The sequence below is a fragment of the Cheilinus undulatus genome, linkage group 7 (genome assembly GCF_018320785.1).
Source record: "Cheilinus undulatus linkage group 7, ASM1832078v1, whole genome shotgun sequence".
Classification (NCBI taxonomy): Eukaryota; Metazoa; Chordata; class Actinopteri; order Labriformes; family Labridae; genus Cheilinus; species Cheilinus undulatus.
The window spans coordinates 29,366,191-29,390,372 of NC_054871.1; the positions used below are offsets into that span (position 1 = coordinate 29,366,191).

General features: G+C 39.8%; 1 protein-coding gene across 4 annotated transcripts in view; it reads left to right on the plus strand.

Annotated features, from left to right (window-relative positions):
• Positions 1 to 740: 740 nt before the first annotated feature.
• tle2b (TLE family member 2, transcriptional corepressor b) overlaps positions 741 to 24,182 on the plus strand; it is a 137,783-nt gene continuing 114,341 nt past the window's right edge. Inside the window, exons 1-3 of one of the 4 annotated variants that reach the window (XM_041791146.1) lie at positions 741 to 815; positions 1,451 to 1,543; positions 8,537 to 9,186. In XM_041791146.1, coding sequence (XP_041647080.1) covers positions 9,163 to 9,186 — 24 coding nt within the window. In that variant the 5' untranslated portion in view covers positions 741 to 815; positions 1,451 to 1,543; positions 8,537 to 9,162. Of the gene's footprint in view, positions 816 to 1,450; positions 1,544 to 8,351; positions 9,187 to 24,182 lie in introns of those variants that run through there. The other 3 variants (XM_041791147.1, XM_041791150.1, XM_041791149.1) reach the window with 3 other exon arrangements.

The window sequence follows — 24,182 nt, forward strand, 5'->3', positions numbered from 1 at the left end:
GGCAGCAATGTGGTACACACCACTTGTTATGTGTGTCTGACTACAATTTGTTTTTATAAGCAGAGCTCATGATCAAGAAACCAAAGATCTAAACAGAGCAACACAAAAGGAGTAAACTGCCTGCAGCATTTCAAAGAACAAACTGAGACACTGTAGGTTGTATGTCACAGCTGACTCTTTATAATCCTGTATGCTGTGATTTTTGTTGTTCCATATGCCTCATTATTTTAATTTTTCCATCTGAAGGCCACCCGTATGTTTATTTTGATTTCAATGTCTGAAATGGAATAAAGAAAATTGGCTTGAAAAAATCGTTAATTTCCAACTGGACTTCTCTTACAAGTGATGTGTTTACTTAGTCTGTGTGTATGTGTGCATACTGTAGCCTGTGTGTGTGCAGCACAAATAGCGGGATTGAAATTAACGGCGGAATTTACTGAGCATTTATGTAGCGTGACTGACAGCGTGCGTAGGCGAGCGGGCGCGAGAGTGTGTATGTGCTAGTGTGGCCGCGTCTGTCTGTGTGTATGTGAGCAGAATAATTGGGACTTCAATGCCCACAATCCCTACAGACTCCTCAGCTCCCCTCCGCCCCCCACTACCGCCCACACCCATTCAGCTGCAGGTCGGTTTGCGATTGGCTTGATTGCACAATGACATCAGGACCCAACGTGGGGTACCCTTACACCGATTGGATAAAAGGAGGCTTCCCTTTGGCCAATCAGAGCAAAGTCACAGCACTCAAACAAGGAAGAGCTTTTAAGGTAGAACCGACGAGTTGCTGGTATCTTTTTCTACAGCCTAAATTGAGACATGTGCGTATTAAACTTGTTCCCTTCGCATTTACAGCTTGTTTTGATGTAAGAAAATTAAAACACACTCAGTGTTATCACACTTAAAAGGTGAACTCGTTTTAAAAGTTAGTTAAAATGTCTTCGGCGACTGTTAGTTATTAGTTTTATGGTCCAATTTAACGTAACGTAGGTGCCACCCACTCGTCTTTAACTAGCTTAAACGTGGTAGTAATTCTATAGTTACCTAAATGAAGTATAGAAATATAAGACGTCTTTTGTGACATTCAACAGTTTTAATTAAATATAATTATTGTGGCATTTTGTTTATGGTTTTGCCATTTTATTCAAAGAATCCATACTTGTACTTTTTTGTAGGCTAATATTGTGCGGTCTTACACATAATTTTATTCACTACCATCACTTGAGGCTGATACATAATATAGGCCTGGTAATTCTAACCTTATCAAGACCACTTTATTCATCCTACATGTTATGTGACTTGAAATTAATGAGTGTCGTTTTTCTTCTAGAAATGCTAACCATGGCTATTCTTCCTGTAGTCGTCAGCTAATGTAACCTGGAGGGATTTGAGAGCTGTGTTGTCTTTGCCTTTAAAGTACCTTTGCTAGCAGTCCACTCTGTCCTTCTGTGTTTAGGATCTTGACCATCACTCAGAGTAAGGTGCTGACTTTCCTCTGTGGACCTGCCCAGCTCTGTGTGTCTGAACTTCCTATATTACCAAAGCAGAGGTGAGTTTAATACATACTCTATTTTCAGTACGTTCTTAAAATACCGTCTGGCTGAAGAAACATTTGTACATTTAGTATTTCATTGCAAGTTTTCCAGATTGTAGCTTGAATACATTTTAACTTGACTCCAGAGTTTTAGTCTAACAGCTGCAGTTAGTTAAGCCTGAACTGTCTCATCTCATACCATAAAATAAAATAACACTCAGTGTTGTCAATGGTTTGTGGGCAAGGCTTCCCGTAAGGGGGAAAAGAGGAAAGCTTTCTGGGCCCAGCCAGATGGGGGGTCCATGGAGGTCAGCAAAATAATTGTCCATCGTAAAGTTAAGCTGTGATAACCGTATTTTCTTTTTAACCCAAATAATAACCACTCTGATCAAAGTAACTATAAATGAATTTAATTTTTTTGAGCTGCATAGGTTTTTTCAAAATGTAAAGCCCTTTTTTTTAAAAGAGAATTTCCTCCTTATTACCTCCGCCAAGGAGGTTATGTGATCAGGTAGGTTTGTTAGTTTGTTTGTTAGTTTGTTTTGTAGATTTTGAGAGTGATCAGGATCACCGTCTGGATCCAGAAATTTTTTAAAGGATTCTGTATTATTGGGAGATAGGGCTAATGGTGGAGGTCTGTTACCACTTTACACCAGGAGATGGCGGACATGAGCAACTTCAATCCCAGCAGCATTTTTGGGTGTGTTTCTATTCAAAGTTTTGGAGTTTATAGAGTTTGAAAGACGCCCACCCGGTTGAGGAGACGAGTTGGATCTTAAAAGAGAGAAAGACAGCGAATTGTAGCGAGAATACTCACAATGCTTGGAGGAATAGAGGAATATTCCCCCTCTGCCATGACGTCCAGTCATCCAGAGAGACCATGGGTGAGACTGTCAGTGCATCTGTTGGCACCAGCAGCACTGTCTCAGCCATGACAGTCCACCCGCAGTGAAGCCAATGCCTTACAATATCTCACTGTGTTTCCAACCCACCAGGGAGGGAGTAATTGGTGAATGCTTTGGTTGGGGGCACATGGGGATGGATCCAGGAACTTTTTAAAGGATTCTTCACTATTGGGAGATAGAGCTAATGGCGGAGGTCTGTGCTCTTTGAGTGCTTTTCTAGTTGGTAATGTTAAAACGTGGATGGGCACATTCAACCAAACCATGTGGAAAGTAATATCAGACTTCAAACATAAGCCATGCTGCGCACAAATGTCAGGGTTTCCAAAAAAAAAAAAAAAAAAACAGAAAAAATGGAACTTAATTACATTTGAAAAGAGACAAAACTGGCAAAAAAGGCAGAAATCTGTTAAAACTGGAAAAATGTGGCGTAATTAGTTAAAAAGGCAAAACTGGCAAAAGAGTGGTAAAACAAAGTGGGTGAAAAGTAGCAAAAATGGGTGAAATGCAATGCTAAAGGGTTTGAAGTAGCAGAAAGCATAAAAGATGGATTTAAAATGGCAAATTTGTGGTCAAAACTGAAGAAATTGGCAAAAATGGGTTAAAAGGGGCAATTATTGGCGTGGAGTGGCAAAACAGTTACAAGAATGGGCAAAAAGTGGTGAAACAGTGGTGATAATGGGCAAAAAACAATGAAGATGGGTTAAAAAATGACAAATTCTGGGTGAAATTGAAAGAAAAGGAAAAAATTGGAAAAATGAAAAATATAAATCATTTCCAAAATTAATGGCATGACTCTGTCTAACCAAATTGACGTTTATATTTTCCCTTTTCATTTCTATGTGCTTGCAACGTTTGAAAACCAGCGACTTTCTGCGACTTGACAAGCTGAATCACAGACAATTGCACTAAGTTGCTTGATTCGAGCTGCAACGGCTCTGTTCAGACTGCTGTCTCTTGCCAGCCACGTTCTAAAACTTTCTTGTCCCATTGCAAATTTTTGGTCTGAACTGGGCTTTAAAGGGGCAAAACAATGGCAGGAATAGGGGAAAAGTGGCAAAACAGTGGCAAAAATTGGTTGAAAGTGGCAAAGTGCTACTGATCTAACACACGTGCATTAATATCATCAGTGAATCATGACTGGGGAGGGCCTATTCTCTGGGTTTTTCAGGGGCCAAGCTAACAGTGTGGGCAGCCCTAGCTGTGCTTGGTATTAAAATAAAGCATAGTAAATGGCCTAATGGGTATGCGACCTGTATTACATTATCCAGTGAAGTGACAGGGTTAATTAACAATGACATTGTCAACTTCACGCAACCTGACAAACGCAATCAACATACAGTGTGCTGTGGAAATATGATATGTGTGGTCATATAAATTAAACTGTATGCTTTAAATTGAAATTTTGGACCGTTTGAATGTTTCACTGTTTGTTTGTATACCTGCCTGTCTGTCTCTCTAACGTGAGGAGTCAGAGGAACAATTACCTGCATAATCCATTCTAGAAAATTAGACAATGCTGATTAGTACAATGGGCTACATGGGGAATGATGGTAGGGGCATTGTTATATGATTATGTGTTTGTCTAAGAGACATTTTGAATAGAGGAAGTAGGGAAGAAGAGCAGGACATAGAAATAAGACAGTTTGTGGTATGTTGAGACAGCTCTCAGTTTAAAGATGAACAGGACTGATCCTCTGGGGAGGACAAAAGTTTAAAAATGTCATGGGGATCCTTACATTGGAGTGGTCTTGTACTTTTGGAAAGAAGAGTGCTGACTCTGTTGCCTTGTGTTTTGAATGCTGTGCAGACTGTGCCTCGCATGTTCACTCTGCCCTTGCACAAGTTTAAGACATGCATGCCTGTTGAATTAGAAACAATGAATACACTGTACTCCTGTAGTGAAGATGCTTTGTTGCGAGTATCTTTGGACTTGGGCAAATTTTAAGCCAAAGAAGAGGTTGAATATAAAACCATATAAATGAATCAGTATTACAAATGAAATTTTAAACAGATGGTGGCTTGTGACTCAAAACAAATTTTCCACTATTTCAATGAGTCAGCCCTGTTGATGGTATGAGGCTGTGGTTCGTTCATTTATTTATTCTTTCATAAAATTCTAAGCATAGCACATTTACTTAATTTCTTTTAAAGCTGTGTTTAAAGAGACACAAGGTTGCTTTTGCTTGGTAGCAATTGCTTTGGCCACAAGTAGTATTAACAGGATAATGCATTGAATTTGTATCTGTGCAAGATATCAAAAGATGGTTTGGTACAGGATCACAAACAAAAAAATATGTCTTTGTGAGGCAGAATGTGTTAACTCCTCATTGCAGGATTGTGATGAAGTTGAAAGTTTTAGACTTGAAGCTCTCATCCACACTGCTCTCCTTTTTATCCGGATAGGTTTTCACATTTTGTTTAGTTTTCAAAAGACAACTGCACTGTGCCTACTAGTCATAAGATTGCATATCAGGAAAGACACTAAACTGCATCATAGTCCAGTCAAAAAAGACTTTGCTGTCTGGACAGGTTAACATTATCCAGCTTTAGAGTTCCCCAAAAAGAATCCATAGTGTCTGTTATTAGACTGCATTGGATAATGGGATGTCTCTTTGTGACCTTAATTGAGGCTTTGGGGCTGCCCTCTGGCTAACCCTCTTGTTATCAAATGCTGTTTCTGTCTTACTGGAAACCCTCCACGGATGCCAGAACGACTGTGTCCGATTTTACAGTGTCGGATTAATGGCTGTTTGATCAAGTTCAAAGGCAGAGCTGCCCTGGATAAACTCATTATAAACAGCGCCAGAAGACGGCTGGGCCAGTCTGCTGTGCTGTACATAGAAAGGCTTAAAATACCAGGTCTTAGTCTGTGCAGGTCCATTCTTGGCTGTCCTGTAAATAACATGGGCATCAGAGCCAGCAGTCAAAAGTAGGCAGGTGGACATTTTTATCCTGCTGTAGCAAGATATTTGTGGGTTGTTAATGTGGTGTTTCTCAAGACACTTGACTTATTGATTTTAAATACACTTGGTGATGAAAAAATGCTGTGGTATTTGTTCTTAGTCAGTTTACTGGATATTATACATATCGCATTGCAGATTCAAGGTGTGATATTTGCACCACCTGTGTTGTTCTGCCGTCAGAATGAATGTCATGGATGCAGGTAGGACAGAGGTAAAACAGAATCGGCAAAGCCCGTAGGGGAGCACAGTTTTGTGTATGGAGCTTCTGCTGAGCCATGCTCTCCTGCACTTTAGCAACGCTGTAACTTGTACGAATTTATAGACAGGAACACCAATATTTTGCTGTTGTGGAATTTGTGTTTTTTAAACAGCAACTAAACCTCAGAGTTTGAGCTGAGGTGCATCTACCAGTAATCTTAAAAATGCCATTAGAATATTATAGACAGGGCTTGGAGATAGGGGGTATAAGACACTCCCTCCTTCCTGCTGTCTCTTATCAGCCACAACATCAGTCAGTGCTGCTTTTTTGTAGCTCTGATTGGCCAATCTCACCTTTGGCTGGGAAACTTTCAATGTCAATGCTTTGCTTTCAGGTACATTATTACTTGGAAAGTGTTTGTGGGGTCACAAAATACAATTAATGAGCCACTGCCATTTATTTCATTTTGATCAGTCAGCTGCAAAGTCACTTACTGTAAATTTTCTTTTCTAATATTAATCTCTGTAAACATACTTTGTGACCCAGCAAACCCTTTGAAAATAGCAATTTATCAGTCTTTGTCTCCAAAGACTAATAAATTCTTAAATTTAAGAAGGTAGTGGCATATTAAAATGTTCAGAGTCAACAGTTAATCCAGCACCAGTTAAACCATGACACTGGTTGCATACATCAGACAAAATAATTGACAAAAAGCTGATACAAGTTAAAACTTCTGGCTGTGTTCTGTAACATCTTAGACTTACAATAACGTTAGCACGTATTTTATGATATTTAACGTAATTTCTTTCTTTCTTTTTTCCTGTGATTTGTAGTTTATTGTAAATGACTTCTAGCTCACCCTCAGTACCTCTGGCGCCCACCAGTGGTCCCAGCCAGTATTAATTTCGTCGACTAAAACTATGATTAAAAATGTTTGTTGACAGCTTTTTTCCATGAGGAAGTGTAGGCTAAAGGTCGTCTCAGACTCCATGAATTCAGCCAGATTTTGGCCTGACTGCAGCACTGCAGCTCGTCGGCTGAACTCGGGCTTCAGGAATGACAAATAGTCTCATAGTGGGACTTGATTAATGACGCAACAAAGACACCCGAGCACGACTTGGCAAGACTGTGTCCTAAATTTTCTTATGTTGTCGTCTAGTTTTACACCCTGACCTGACATCATTGACATGAATCCTGACGCCTACCAATAGGAGAGCCTCTGCTCTTTATCTTTGCATCATCATTTAAAAGAGTCCCTACTTTTTCTCCCTCCAATTCATAATTCTTTTTTTATGAGCAAAAAAAAAAAATGCTACTATCACATTGAGTGCTTCTGTTGTAGAGTTGTTGACCCCCCCAACAACCTGTGAACTCGCACACAGTCGCAGAGACAGTGGTGACCTCAGAATACAGTGAGTGGTTTGGATCATTCTTGTAGCGTGGCCAGACTGTCTGTTGCATAGTCTGACATGGTGCCATCATGAAAGACCAAACAAAATCGTGTCATATGATTCATCCTCTAGATGAGCCAAAAATAGATCTTTGATGACTAAAACAGACTAAATTAAGTTGAGTTTTCATCAAGAAGACTAAAACTAGACTAAAATGTAATTTAGTTTTCATCTGACTTTTAAAATCCATGATATTTCTCCACTATGGGTAAATATGTCAAAATTCAATGCATCTGTAAATATTCTGCCTCTCAGCTGTAGAAAGCAGGGACCCCAGGTTTGGCAGGGTGATAAAAGACACTACCGTGATCTGGTACCAGATTCAAGCAAGAAAATAAATGCTTGGTCTAAAAGTTAAGACTAAAATGTGAGGACTTTTTATGGCCTAAAACTAGACTAAAATGTTTTTAAGTTCGTCGACTAAACTAGGTAAAAGGTATTTAATCTAAAAACTAGGACTGAGACTAAAATTTAAAATATCTGTCAAAATTAACCCTGACCCTGGCCCACACCATAGGAAGCACTGCTCTAAGCCATATTGATCATAAATCTCTCTTGTGGCTAATTACAAAGCATAATGAATCACTTCTTGCAGTTCAAAATGAATTCTTCCTGTAAGACCACTGACCAAAACATAGCTCATATAGACTCCAGGACTTCAAATGGATTACCTCTGTGCATTGTCACTGTTTGGATGTAGACTTTTCCTGCGCTAGAGAAATTAGGAGTTGATGTATGTAGTCTGGTGATGCATTTACACTTCACAAACATCTGGATGTAATGCGTCTCGACCACTTCCAGAAAAGATGACTGCTGTTCAACCGTGCATCTAAAGTGTCTTTACACCTGGATTTATATGCGACTGAGCACGATCAGATAGCCATCATGCTAGATGCATTTCGATGCTACATGTAAACTGTGTAATAAACTTATCACTCTGAGTAACTGTTATGTCTGTATTTGCAGCTGCGTGTGTGCGCTGAGTAACAAGTGTGTCCACAGAGCTGTCATGAATTTGTGTGTGAGTGTCGGAGTGTTTGTGTGTGTGAGTCTCGATTCATATCACTTTGAGCCTAAGTCTTTGTGCATGACTGATTGCTTTGTCTGTCTGACCACAACTGAAAAGAGATCCATCTCTCTCTCTTTGCCTCTCTCTCTCTCTCTCCATCCTCCCTCCGCCTCTCTCTGTGTTACTTGGTGTCTCTATCTGTTCAGTTCCACCTTAAGAGGAGCTTTAGCAGCCTGTCGTGTTTGTGTTGAAGCCAACAGGCACAATATATTACAGTCTAGGGCTTGCTGCTGAAAAGCCCGCTGGATCCTCTACTGACCTGCTGTTCTTTCCTGCTTTCCTCTCGTGTTTTTTCCACATTTAGATTAAAAACAAAGCTCACTCTCTCGCTCTCTTTCTCTCTCTCTCCCATCTCCCCTCCCTCCTTCCTTCTTCTTCTTCTTTTCCTCCTTCCTATCCTTCTTCTTTTCTGCGGCTGCAGTCAAGGCAGAGGCTTCAGCGTGTCACAGAGAGGGTGAAGAGGAGGAAAAAGCAGAGAGGAAGACTATTTGGACGGAGCTGAGTGTGTGTTTACATTTGTATGTTTCGCCATTGGACAGCCGGGTGAAGGGGCACAAGGAGGAGGAGGAGGCGGAGGAAGACAAGAAGAGGGGAGCCTGCTTGGATGAAATTCTCTGTGTCATGTCACTATGTGTGGACCTTGACTGATCACAGGTTGACGAGAGGGAGAGAGACACTGAGAGAAAGGCAAGAAGGTGGAGAGAGGCAAAAAGAAAGGAGGAGAAACTGACTTTGAAGAAGAAAGAGGAGTAGAAGAAGAAGTCTGGTCCTCTGTTTTATCATGACATTGTTGGATAAACAAGACGACAGATTGAGCGCTCTACAGTTGTGTGTCAACAGAAATTCTCCTTAGAAGAGAGTGAAGACTGTGAGAAGTAAACACTGCTGTGTTCAAGCCCAGCTAAGGAGCAGGGACAGGACTTTCTGAGTGTGTGTGCTTGTGTGTGTGTGTGAGTGGGTGTGTAACCGGTGGAGGGCAGAGGAGTGGAGGGCCAGGGGACTAACCTGGCCATCAAACGGACTGGCAGCCTCTCCTCTCCTGGGATCATGTACCCTCAGGGAAGGCATCCGGTAAGTACCTCCTTATGTCTCTTTTTCCCTTTTCTCCATCTCTGTCAGTCTCATCTACAATCTGTTTCGCTTTTTAGCTCTCAGTTTCACCTGGTCACCTCTTCTTCCTTCTGTCCTCTTGTTCCTCTCCATCCCTGCTTGCCTTAGTGATTAATTGCATCCTGTTTAGCAAAATTTGAAATTCCACTGATTTGCATTTAAAACTGTTTTTGTTTCCTAAACTAAGGATATTTGACAAGGTAGACCAACTGTTTAAACGTGAACTTAACCAGGGAAAAGACGACCTTGGCATGGTTAAAAAGGAACCAAGGGGACATTAAAAAAGTAAATATTTGATAACAGAACGTGCAGATGACTTCTGACTTGTCCACTGAGCTGTCTATGAGTTTTTTTTATACTTAAATCTTTTAAAATTATTTTTTTAAACGAGACATAAAATCAACAATGTAGAAACAGACATTTCCAGACATTCAAAAAAGTTCAAATTACAGGTTAGAATATAAGTTAGATTGGAATTTTAACACGTGATTTCAGAATGTGTAAATTAATAGGAGCTTATAGTAAAGGAGTGTTATGTGAAATTTTGATGATGTGAAAATGTCTAAGGCAGATCACCAAAGATGTTTTTTGTTCTGTCAAATAAAATTTCCATTTAACCGATCTTTAAAGGTACAAGTTGTTTTCAAGTCTCAATAAGAAAGTCAATCTTTCCATTTCATGAATTTCTTTTATAATTTTCTTTTGTGGTAGGGTCCATCTGTAACCACATACGGATGATGGCCCTTTTTTTGCTGCTACTGTAAATATTTTCAACAAGTGTCTGTCACATCCTGTCATTTCTTCAGGTAGATCATCCAAATTAAGAGATGTGAAAGTCAAGGGGAACAACTGTCCAAGAACCTGTTTCATGACTGTCCAGATACTTTTCCAAAATATTTGACTGGGCATCTCCAGAAAATATGCAGGTGATCTGCCTCATCACATCCACAATCTCTCCATGTCTCAAATCTGCGATATTTCGGAAATTTTTCTGAAATTTAATAGCAATAAAATAGCGAAGAATGCTCCTCTAACGAAACTCACGCCAGTACATAGAACAAGAGGTTATAAATATAGTTTGACACATATTTTCCCATTGTCGACGTCTAATCAATTCAGTCTTTTCTCCCATTCTGTTTTGATATAATTTGTGGTTCTTCCACTACCATTTGTGATCCCTTTGTTAAGTTTTAAATTATTGAATTAGTAGTGCTTTTATATGCTTTACTAATTAACTGTATTATATCATAAGTTCTTTATTTGTTTCATTTCTACCAGTCGTTTTAAAGAGATTTTGTCTTAACTGTTAAAATCTAAAAGCGTCTGTGAGTTTTTAAAGTGAAATGAGACACTGAGGAGCAGTGGTGGACTTGTTTTACATCACTGTGACTGCAGATAGACATTGCCGTGGATTGGTCTGTTGAAAGTGCCAATGAATCATGCGATTAAAAAAAAAATGAGTGCACTAATTGTGGACCTCAATTAATTGCAGTTAATTTGATTAATCTTTACAGCCCTACTGCTCTTCTTTCTTTCCTTATGTCTCCTTTTTCTTCTTTTTTTCCCTTCTTTTTCTGACCTTTTCAGCCCTCCTCTGCTGTCCCTCTCTCTTATTTAGTTATAGGAACTGTGCTGTAACATGAGCAGAGAGATGCACAAGGAGGAGGGAGTGTTTGGGCAAAGAGATTCCCTGTTATGTACACACACATAGACACACACTCCCTCTCTGTTAGCTGCAGCCAGGTGCCATTGATATCCTGTTGATGGTGAGCTCTGTAGGTGGCATTGAACTGAACTTCCACCACTAGGCTTGTGTGCTCATCAGCTGTCTCTAGGTGTGTGTACTACCTAACGGTCTCTGTATGCATGGCAACATGTGTGTCTGTCTGTTTAAATGTGTTTGTGCATATGCGTAAAAAGGTCCGCTCAACTGTCAGCTGTCTGTTTTCTTATTTTGGTTGCTAAGCAAACACACACACAAGCAGAGATGCACACATGCACACAGGCTGTTTAATTGATAGTTTAATGCCACTTAATTTATTTCCATTAAAGCTAAAAAAGTCATGAGTGCACCCAAAGTACATCCCCTCTAATTCCTCCTTAAAGTCCTGTCCCTCCTTGAGTTTCAGCCTTCATCAGCAGTGAAAATTTGCTGTTAATTTACCTTCCAGGCTGAAGGAAAGGTTAAATACAAAGAGTAAAAAAAAAAACCCAGAAGGATGAATGACAGCTTAGGCTCAGTCTGGCTTTGGCCATTCCTTTTGCAGGGGCCCCGGTTCGGTTGCTATAATCAGATTTGGTTGTCAGTCTCTTTGTATCTGCTACAAATGGGTCAGTGGCCACTTTGCCTCACAGCCAGCCAGTCAGCCAGCCAGCCAAGCACTCAGTCATCCAGCCAGCAAGCCAGCCAGCTAGCTATCACACAGAATTATGAATGACATTTTCACAAGAGGAAGGCATGAGGAATCAATTATATGTACAGAGAGAATGCTAATAAGCCAGCCGCTGGAAGAGAAGGGAGAGAGAATCAAGAGAGAAGTGAAAAACAAAGGAGAGAAAGTGAAAGATGTAAGAGCCAATAAAAGGAAGAAAAAAAGAGTGAGAGAGAAAGAATTCTTTTAAAAGGCATGGCAGGGGGTGGAAAGAGAAATGAAAATGAATGAGAGATGCAAAGAAAGAATAGAGTGTGAACATTCCTCTGTTCTCTTCTTTAGAGGCGAATCAGAGAGCTCCTTGCTGCGAAGCTCTGCGTTTTTGATAAAGTTCAATCCCAGATTGAGCCAACTCCAACCGATCGATAGCTTCTTTCTCTCCTTTGTTTCTCTCTCTTTTTCTTCTCTCCTCCTTTGACTGTGAAACTTTATTTCTGGTGCTGCGATGAAATATGATCTACGGAGAGGTGTGAGGGTGCAACAACAGTTGTGTGAGCCCATGCATGTGTGTTTTTGGTTCAGAGCTGTATATGCATTTATTTGTATGCACAATGAGACACAAACCTGTCTGCATAAATTCAGCACAGGGCTACTTGAAAGATACTGTATGTAGCTCACCCAGTTTTTATCAGGCTGTTTTACCTCAGAACTGTTTTTGCACTCAAGGAGGATTGGATTTTGAAAAAGTAATCATGTGTGAGGCAGCATTTAATCATAGATATTAATGAGAGGGTTAAACGGAAGATTTTTCACACATGTGATGTTCGTAGAAATTCATAGACTCTATTCCTGCATATGGTCCAGCATCTTTAAAGGTTTGGGGTTAGTTGTATGTTGAGACACTTCATACAAAGTTGTAAAATGTTGTTTCCAAAGTCCAGACTTTGTCAGGTTTGTCTGTTTTCAACACCTTTTGCTTGGAATAATCTGCAGACGGAATTTAAACTGCAAACTTAGTGACCATGCATCTTTTCAAATCCCTTGTGAAAAGTCTTAAATCCAAACTTTCTGTATGCATTTTGTAGCTGATGTTGCATTACTATTATTGCAGTTGTTTTACATGAACTGTAAAGATTGAGTGTTTTTTATTTTTGAAACTGTGTATTGCTGCCACACTTGGTCAAGAGAGCTCTGATTATAATTGGACTAACCTGGCTAAATAAAGGTTAAGAAAAAAAGCTATCATTCAGAGTTAAATTTATTGGAAAAACACCTGGAAGGTCATAGATTTAGTGAAATAAAGAAACATTCTTACAATCTTTTTTGAAAAAGTGTTCATAGAAGAAAGAAGAAACTTAGTGTCTTCAGATAAATTTCATGTTTTTATCAGAGCTTCAATGTCTACCTTAAGATAAATACATCGTCTTATAAAATGACTGAAATTTGAAGGAAAAAAATCAGCAGTAATGGAAAAATCACACTTTTTACAAAGTGTTGATACTGTCAAAACCATAGAAAAAACCTAAACTTAAATTCAAGTCCCTCTCCAGCTAGTGTATTTGGTTATAGCCTACTATATTTCTATTATGTACATTTAAATATATTCTATTTTATGCTTTAATTTCCCCACAGAGAGGTTTGTTTTGGGCCTTTGAATAAAACTCAAACATACAACTAGGGATGCGTGATATTATCGGCAGTATATCAGTATTGGCCGATAATAAAATTTACACCAATCTGTACAGCCGATAATGTGACGTCATAATTAAGCGCACGCGATGACGCCGGACGTGCGCTACGAAACAACAAACTCAACATGTCAGCAATGTGGGAGAAGTTTGGGGGCTGCTGGAACAAGACAGCAAAGTAGCTGTTTTCATCGCTTGTAAAGTGCATGTGATACGAGTAGGAACTCGACAACACGCCTTTAACACCACCAGTTTAATTTTGCATCTAAAAAAACGTCACCCTGATGACTACAAGGACTTTCCTAAGATAAAGAATGACAAAACTTCATGCCAGGGATAACTTGTCAACAGACTCTAATTAAGTCATTCAACAAAGTGACAAGCTAAAACAGGAAAATCATTGAATTTATAGGTCTTGATAATCAGCCTTTCAGCGTAGTACAGTATAGGGGCTTCTGCGGGTTAATGATGCATTTAAAACCTCGCTAGGTTATACCTATCAGGCACTTATAGCCTTACCTGAACTGCAAAACTTTGTCATGTAGAGAAACTCCTTGTTAAAGCTAAACATATTAGCTTCACCACGGATATATGAACATCAAGTGTTCATCCTGTTAGCATGTTGAGCCTCACTGCCTCAGTGGATATGAGGATTTCGCTCTTAAAAAGCCTGTCCTACACTCACAGGAGTGCTTACTCAGCAGCCGCAGTTGCAGTCGCTTTTGATAACATGTTTCGGATATGGAAAATAGAGATAAAGAAAGTGCATGTCGTGCTACGTGACAGTGAGTGAAACGTGGCAAAAGCAGTGGTGGACTTCAGAGTGCCAAGTCTCCTGTGGATAGCGCTCTGGCTGTGCATGAAGGTGCTCTGTCTCCAGCATTGGAGGTGTGGGTGTCACTGTGTTGTTACAGAGCTGTTGACAGTGAAATGCCCATTAAACTTGGTTGCTTAGTTAGTCTGTGCTGTTTAAAGCAGAATCAACTACTTCATTTGAAGTTTTATTTCTTTTGTTCATCTTGAGTCTCAAAAATTTAAAAGCATATTTAAGCTCTGAACTATAACTAGAGTTTTTGCATTTAAGAATCTGTCTTTATGTTGTTGTTATTTAAAGCACTTTGTCAGGAGTATCTCAGGGAGCCATCCTACAAACTGACTGAGTTATGAGGAGAATCAATCTAAATGTATAAGCTATTTCTTTTTAGCACTGTAGAGCTCAGTGTCAGCAGGTTATTTTGCTGCTTTTTATTGCCTTCAAAGATGCAGATGACTTTAGCTGTACTGTTGAAATACACGTAGCATGTAATACACATGTAACCCAAAGACAATACTGTAAGTTTTTCATTAGTGTATGGCTTTATTTTAAAAAACCAAACAAACACAAAAAAAATACATCCTTCATTTCTGATAAATAAAAAATGTTTTGTCTGTTTCTAAAAAAATAGACTACTGATATTTAAAAAAAATATTTGTAGTGCAGGATGGAATTGGTGTCGAATGTAGACTGAGTTTACTATGCCAACCAGACTGGCAAGAATTTGGGCAAAACCGCCTAAGAACATCAATGGGAATACAAGAAAGTATTTTTTTTCACCAAGGTTGATTTGAAGACCATCAAGTCTGACCACATATTTTTTAACCTTATTTAGCCAGGTAGGTCCTAATGAGATCTCTTCCTTAAGGGAGACCTGACCAAAAATGTCAAAAACACAGTTTCAAACTCTTTAAATAATAAGAACAAAAAATATTTCATCAGATAAAAAGTTGCAGACAGAAGTTGTTTTCAAGACCTTTCAGCAATAAGTAAAAGATGTCACTATTTAGTGGAGATGTCCTGTATCTAAAAGCACAAGCTTGAAAGATAATGTAGACAAAACCTAAATGCTTAACTAAATTCATGTAAAAAAGGCAGTGTGGCTTATCAACATTGTAGCCTGATTCAAAGATAAAAGAATGATGGGAATGACTTAATACACTGATAGAGCCTTTAAATAGTGTTTCCCAAACCTTTTTTGCTGACCCACTTTTTACAAGGTACAAGCCATCATGACCCACTAACTTAGTTTCTGTACATTATTTTTTATCCAGCCAACCCTCTGTGCCATCCTTGGCTGGTTGATTGGCTTGATGGCTGGTGCTAGCTTGGATAGCTCCAATTCCAGACTTAATTTGGTTTTGGCCTGTTGCTTTCTGTTCTACAAGCCTGGAAGAAGCCACTTCACTTCCATCGCATATGGGGCTTTTCCATTGCATTGAGCGGCTTGGCTGTACTTGGTTTGACTTGGCATAGCAGCCTAGCATGGCAGCCTAGCATGGCAGGGGATTTGCTTCTCCACCACAACCGAGTTACCCATCTGAGGGCACGTCAAGAGCTGATGACGCAGCGTTTTGAGTCGATGACATTAAATAGCTGCACTTTGTATTGTTTCTACTTTAAAGAGTCTTCTTGTCTTCAGTTGGTAATCCGGCAGGTATTTCAAAGTTTGGTTCAGTGGTTGCAACTTAAACACATCTCTGAGGTTTCCTTGAATAATGATGAACTTCTGTGACGTCACAGAGGCTGCAATAAAATTCTGAAAACTTATTTAATGACCTGAAAAAATCTCCCACAATCCATCTGAGGGTCCCAACCCAGACTTTGAGAATGAGTGCTTGAGTTCCCACTAAAGAGGCTTGCCACCTTTTACGAAGTGCAGTTGCTTGCTTGGTATCATTCAAACATCATCATCATCTACCGACTGTGGGAACGTAATGTCCCACCTCACAACCCCCATTGTGCCTCTTTGGAGATGATAAGAGGGTTGTTTTTGTATAGAGAAAATGTACATCCAAGGCCGGGGTTGTGTTATTTTTTTCAGAGCAGGAGACTTTGTTCTCTTTGCTCCCTGGCAGGAAAAGGTTAAAACCGAGGGCTGATTTGCCAAGCGAGCAAGCTGTAATTGGTTCCACTGGATTTTTGTGGCAAGCGTTATCAGAACAGTGTAAATGTGTCTGTGTGGGTATGTGTGTTTTTACAGTGTGTGATTTCCTTTGAAGTGTCCGTGACTCTTTAGTGCTTATGTGAGTGTATACATTTCTGTTTTTATGGTGTGTGTGCTGCCTGTTATAGATGGGTGTAAATGTATGTGCATGTACCTCTCTTGTGTGAGCTTTTACGTGTGCATTTACCTTGAGTTGAATGTATTTCTGTGTGTTTCTATGCGTATGTGTCGCTGTGTTGATGTTTATGTCTGTCCGTGTTTTTTCTGTTCAAATGCTTGTGTGTGCCTTCAGCTGTAAGAATGTGTGAGTTTGTGAGTTTGGATCTTGAAAAGGAAGGGGAAAGAAGAGCAGTGGTAGGTTGTGTGTGAGCATGTTTTTGTGTCCGTGTGTGCCAACAACAATAACAATAAATAATGTTGCAGTTCGACCTCGACTGTTGCTGTGAATGTAAAGATTCTTGATTGGCTGCCAGAGGAAGAGATGATTTACAGTGAATGTTTTCATGGTTAAAAAAGAGGTCTGTAGGACAGATCAGATCTGAAATGTACATTCCCATGGACAGTCTATTATTTTACCCTTACATTAATATAAAGTGAGTGCTACCTTTAATTACCAGTTCAGGCTGTTTTCCTAAGATTTCCCTGACAGAGCTGTTGTTGTCATTCAGAGGCTGAAGATCATTCACAGTTCATCCAGCAAGTATAAGGTAAATTGAGGAAGAACAGCAAATATCTGCTTCTTTTTATCTTACATTTCACTGACTGTCCCTTCGATTAAAGAAGGATATTTTACAGAGAAGATAAAGTAATTTATCATCAATCTGACTTCAATAATAAAATTATCAAAACACTCTAAATATTGTTTTAAACTGCTCCAAACAGATTTTACTGGCATTTTGACTCTCTTTGTCTTTACTTCACAACTTCTCACAGTGGTGCTATGGCATAAAGAGAGTAACTTGACAAGAACTTAACTGACAAAAGACAAATAGTTCAGCAGGGGTTAAGAGGAAAATGACAGCAGGATAATATTGGGCAGTGGAGAAAAGCAGATAGGAGATGAAGTGTGGTAAAAGATAAAACTGACACCAAATTGCAGGGAATAGATATTTATATTGTACACACAACCTTTTAATGGGGTATTTTTTATTCTTCAGATAATCAGATGTCATCTTTTTATGATTGTCTTGCAGTTTAACAATAATGGCATAATCATTGATCAAGATTTTATTCCATTGTGGGATACTGGCAGTTGTATCGCATTGCACTGTATCTTATCCTATTGCATAGAATCGTATCTATGTGATGCTAATAACATTTACTCACATTACTGTAATCGAGTAGCTTTTTTGTTTTCTCATACTTTTTTGAGTATATATAAAATCAGTAATTTTCCTTAAGTATATTTTGGGGTGAAGTATATTTTCTTCATTACATTTTAAAAAGCATCAACTACTGATCAACTAAAACTGAAAAACTAAAATTTGAAGTCAAATCAAGGAGCTTCTAGCTCTCTGCTGACAACATGAAACTTGCTGAGTCTGGTTTTGACTACTCTTGACGCTCAGTAGCACAAATAGAAGAATGACATCCCGTCCCATGCGTTTCACCTTTTTAGAAAGGCGTAACATTACCTAGTTACAACGTGGCTGGAGAATCATAGTACTCCGTACTTTAAGTAAATGATTTTTTTTACATAAGTAGATTTATTCCCCTGTAATTTTACTTCTGCTGGAGTAAATTTCAAGTAACCACAATTTTACAATCACCTATCTTGTAATATTGTATAACACCATATGGCATTGCATCACAACTCATCATCATGCATTTTATCCCGTTTTATCAAATCTTATACTATCCTATCATTAAACATCCTATCACATCATAGCCCACTGCCTAGGATTGCACTGAAATTGCTAGTGCATCCAAACGTATCTTTTTGTATCGTGACATGTCAAAGCATTGTGTGCTGTGTCCTTCATGTCATATTGTATTGTATCGTATTTCAACTTCTAGTATCCAATTGTACTACATCTTATCGCATTACATCTATTGCATCACATCATGTTATACTGTATTGCATCTTATCAAATTGTATAACATCTTTTGGCGCTGCATCACATTGTATCATATAATACAAATTACTGCATCATATCTTACTGTATTGTGTCATATTTGAACTTCTCACTTTACATTTCACATTGTAATATCTAGCATTAGAATGTATAATATCTTACTGTATTACTTTGCCATATGTTGTATAGTACTGTTTCATCTTATATTGTCTTGTATCGCATCGCATATTATTGTCTTCTGTTGTATTGTCTAGTCTTGTCTCATATTGTAGCGTATTGTCATGTATCAGTCGTTTCATATCACGTAGTATCATTTCGTGTTGTATCATGTCCTACCCTGTGATTCTCACCCCTACTACAGAGTCATGGATAAATAATCAAATCAGCTCTGATCACTATTACATATCATACATGAGCATTATTTTATCAGTTCAGTCTTTTGACATGTATGGCAATAAAGCATTTGTTGAAGATTTATCTTGAATATATGTGTCTGACAACAAAAATTAGAGGAAAAGAGATGAGATCAGACGTGTGCCATTGTGTGTGTGTGTGTGTGTGTGTGTGTGTGTGTGGTACAACTGAAAAATAGTTTTAACCACAAAGTATAATTATGTGTGTGTGTTACAGTGTTTAGACGCCCTCTTCTGCTCTGGCTGTGAGCAGAGTAACAGTTGAGTTTTACAGCCAAGTTAACAAACTAGTGCCAAATATGCTCCATTTATGAGGGCAGTTACAGTAAGAGTCTTAGTTTGTCTGTAAAGTTGCATTTTGGTGTGTGAATTTGTAAATGTGTTTGAAATTATAAACTTAGCCCAAATAGAAAGGAAATTTGTGTTTGGTAGATTATTCTTTGTTGTAACAATGCTTCTTGGCAATAAATCTTATACCATTGGAAAGCCTGTTTATTTCCCTTTTAAATTGTGCCACATTTGTTAGGAGCATGCATTTGTGGCATGAGCAGCAGAGCTGAGTATGTGGGTTGCGCCCATGAAAAATTTGCCAAATCTCTTCTGCCAATGCCAAACAGCTTATTTTGCTGTTGCTACTGACTCTTGTTTTGAGCTTCTGGCACCTGTGAGCATGGGCCCTGCTACAGTGGTCAGTAGCTCGCTGCTCCAAGAATCGGCATGCCATGTTTGACTGATCTGGATAGGGCCGTGCGATAGGGCAACTTCAGGCTGGTGTTCCGCAAAACCAAGTTGTGGCGTTGTTTGAAGTGAGCCCTAGTACCATCTCCAAACTGAAGGTCAAGTTCCATATACTGGGGGATGTCAGAGACAGGCCTCGAAGTGGGCTACCCAAGAAGACGACACCCCAAAGAAGACCGTTTCCTCACCCTGTCAGCACTTAGGTACTGTAGGCTGTCTACTACAGATTTGCAGTCAACGTTTGCAGGACGATATGGCAGATAGCTCTCTGCCCAGACAATCTGGAACAGACTGCATGCAGCCGATCTTCGGTCTCGTAGGGCTGCTAGGAGGCCTGCCATGACTGTCCTTCACCGTCAGACCTGTTCGCGCTGGTGTCTGCAACACGTGCACTGGAACCTGAACGTGTGGAGGAATGTTATGTTCAGTGATGAGTCCAGATTCTGCCTACGGCAGTTGGATCATTGGGTTGAAGTGTGAAGAAGATGCAGAGAACGCTGTGCTAATTGCTGCACTGATAGAGTAACATCTTTTGGTGGAAGCAATGTGATGGTGTGGGGCAGCATCTCCCTCCCTGGAAAAACAAGGCTTGTCATCATTCGAGGCAATCTCAATGCAGAGAGATATCGAGATGGGAATCTGCAACCAGTGGCAATCCCATATCGCTACAGTCTGGGTCTGAGTCTGATCTCTATCCTCCAAGATGACAACGCTCACTCCCACAGAGTGGGGTTTATCAGAGACTACCTCTGGAATATGAGACTGGAGAGGATGGAATGGCCTGCCAGCAGTCCTGACCTTAACCCCATTGAACACTTGTGTGATCAGCTTGGGTGTGCTGTTCGTGTCAGAGGGACCAACACAACCATGTTGGCTGACTTGCGACAAATGCTGGTTGAAGAATGGGATGCCATCCTACAGCAGTGTGTGACCAGGCTGGTTACCAGCATGAGGAGGAGGTGCCAGGCTGCTGTGGCTGTGTATGGTTCTTCCACATGCTACTGAGGCTCCTGTTTGTTAAGTGAATACATTTTAAAATTACCAATATGTCTTGTTTCTTCAAACTTCAATCATCCAATCCACCAAACACCAAACAAGAGTCAATGGCAGAATAAACTGTTTGGCATTGGCAGAGAAGATTTGGCAGATTTTTCATGGGCGCAACCCACATACTCAGCTCTGCTGCTCATGCCACAAATGCATGTTCCTTACAAATGTGGCTCCATTTGAAAGGGAAAAAAACCGGCCTTCCAATGGTATAAGATTTATTGCCAAGAAGCATTGTTACAACAAAGAATAATCTACCAAACACAAATTTCCTTACTTTCTGTGCTAAGTTTTATTTAAGTTTTAATTTTGTAGTTTCTTATTTATATATAATGTGTCTTCTACTTGCTATAATTTTCAATGTATGCAGTTTGTGCTGTTGGTTTTTGCAAACACTTATCCCCTTTCTTTCTGCTGTCTCTTTATGTCAGGTGGTTTGTTTTTCTCTAACATTCATGGCTGTAATGAAAGCCATGTATGGTAAACATCAGCAGATTTCTGTCACCTCCCACAGATGACATTTTCCCCTCCTTCCCTTTGTCCTCATCTTGTTTACATTTAATTTTATTCAGCGTCTCAAAGGAGACCCCCATTAAATGGCAAAAAGTCAAGTAACAAAAATACAGCTGCAGGGAGGCGACCAACAGATCAACCAAAAAATTGCACAAGCAACCGAGAACTTAATTCTCAGCCATCCAGATTAAGTCTGCACCCTGATTAAAAAAAGCCTTTTTTTCTATCCTCAAATCCTGTGTTCTGTGTTCTTTGTCATTAAAAGAAATGATCAGAGCAAGGCTTGGATGCAGTCCAGAGACTCTTTTGGCTGCCAATCTCTCCCTGATTTGTAATCCAGCACTTGTTTAGTGGCTGGCTAGTGAGCCGCAGTGTTAACCAACAATCTCTCTGAACGACTGGTTAACTGTACATCAAGGTCGACTTTATTTATACGATGCTTTTAAGACACAGGCTTGGAACAAAGTCAGCAAGTATAAAAGAAAAAAGTATAAAAGAAGATCTAACAATGGAGATTAAGAACATAACATCAATGAAGGATTAGCACATGGCAAGAATATTTCAGAGAAAAATAGACAAATAAATAGCGTGCATGCCCACTATGCACTGCACAGAGTTCACTGATGTAGGCTGGAGCAATGCCATGAAAGGCTTTAAGCACAGAGTTTTTATGGGATTCTGTACTGAACTAAGAGCCAGTGTAAGGGTGCTTTTACAGGTGTTAGTGAGTTCCCTTTTTTTGCTTCCACTAGTTGTCTGGCTGCATCATTTTGAATGAGCTGTGAAAGACTGACTGGCTGTCTGTCGGTCGGTCTGCTGACTTGTTCACGATAACATGAGTGCCACTAACCCTAAATTAGCTTTTACTTTTAGGATGCTGGCAGTGTTTCTCTCAAGTTATCAAAGCCATTGAGTTGTCTGCAATAACACACACAAAGAAACATCAGAAAGTCGGAGGAAAATGTGAGAGCTTGATAAAATGAAGGCTAAAAAGTAAGTTAGATTCCCTTTCTTCCCTGCAGCTCTTCTTCAGTCTGCCATCCTCTTGCAGTCCAAAGCAATGAGCTGTTGCTTATGTTCTCTGCTGCTCACTTCAGCAGACACAAACACACACAGACATGTACACAGGGGGGCTGTGACACTCCTCTGCCACACTTGGTATTTCTCATCTATTCATGTGCCTTTTTCCTAAATATTTCACCAGCCAATTATTATTTCATGCGCTATCTGAATGTGTCTCTGCTTGTCTCAGAGACACTCGGGCGAAAGGAGGAACAAAGGGGCTAAGGAGGAGAAGCAACAGAACGAAAGGAGAGAGAAGAAGGGAGGGAGTAATGAGACGGAGCAGTAAGAGAAAGGGCACAAGAAAAAGAAAATGTTTTGTTTGTAGGCGCTTTGTTCAAATGAATGTGTCCATGCATAGGCATGTCTGCTTACACAATGTGAATGCTCATGTCATGGTAGAAAGTGTGCCAGGAGTTTAAAAGACAAGGAGACAACAGAACATCTTTTTCCCAGTCAGTCAAGAACTGCATCAAAACTGCTATGTTTCCATCTGTAAACAGCATTTCAAAAGGAAAAAGCTCAGATATGCACAGTTTCATAACTACTTGACTCTACTGCTTGTCCCCACCTCTTAAAGGGGGCATAAAAATGTTGGTGTGAAGTACACACACAGAAGAATACCATTACAAAGCCAGCATGGACTTTTGGTACACAGGGTAGCCTTAGTTCAGTCACCATCACTGGACACCTCTCTCATCCAAGCAGTTATCATGATGTGCCTGCCAGCCTCCTCAATGAGGATACAACAAAACATCAGTATGGCTGTATACAGTCATCCTGACTACTATGCTACAAATTTGTTGAATCGCTGGTGCCAATATTGATGTTTTAATAAAAAAATCCTGCATTATGAAGAGATTTTCTTGTCATTCTAGCTCACAGTGTCATCACTTCATGACTCCTCATAGTGGTGCGTATAAAATGAAAGAGGGTAGCTTCTGCAGAAGTTACCCAGGCAAAGATAGCCTGATACACGCTAAAAGATTTTAAATCTTAACAAAGTTGAAAAATGTGAGAGACCCCACATGATGACAACTATGGACAGATTTGACAGTTTTGTTTTGATAGAGTGATGTGAAACAAGATTACTGATACAGCCCACCACAGGCCAATAGATCTGTTTACAAGCAGCCAGAGCCATGTGACGAGCCGCAGCTCATGTTCTGTGCTCCCCCTCACCACAGGATTTCTGATCCTAAATAATGAACATTTTTAATATTTACAATTTCAAATTGGAGCAGCTCCGATCATCTTATGAGCAGTCAGAAAGGGTGAAGTCACTCTTAACACTTCTCACTACAGGGAAATCCTGACAGAGTTGATAAAATTTGTTGAATTTGGTCAGAAGGGGAGATTAAGCCCAAATTGGGCACCATTACTTCTTGAGTGCACTCCACCTAAAGAATTTGTCAGCAGTATTAAAAAAAAACTGAAACATATGGAAAGTTGCACTTAATAACTACACCATTTCTGCACGTTACCATTTTAGCTGTTTTTTATTCAAGTAAGTAAGATGTTGGGATTTATCTACCAATTTATCAGTTATAGTTGAATCACTGTCAAAGATGGGGACTCGAGTCCACGACTTGGACTCAAGTCGCACTTAAGTCGCACACATCAGTGACTTTAGACTTGACTTGGACTCGTGTGCAAGACTTGAGACTCCACTCGGACTCGTGATTTGAGACTCGTGCACAATCTTGGGTTTTTAATTTTTCCATCATGATCTCTTGTCCCCTTGTCACTCTTTTCCCCTTTCCTCCCCTTCCATTTGACGGTTTGTGCACCTTTTACACAGCACCAATGGCTGCTTTCCTCCCTTCCTCATCTTCATTCATGCTGCATAACAATGACACAAACGCGACGCTCATGCACACACCTACTCTGAAATGCACACTAACATGTTGGTATTGCAGACTGCAGACTTCAGGCTCCAGTCTATTGAGGGCAAAGTTTCAGAATACCTAAACTCTGTTCTCCTGCATTAAAGCTCGTCTCTGACTATGGAGGATCAGCGTCAGCACCGACTGTGCGCTCCAGCTGTGTATGTCTCTGTGTCGCCCGC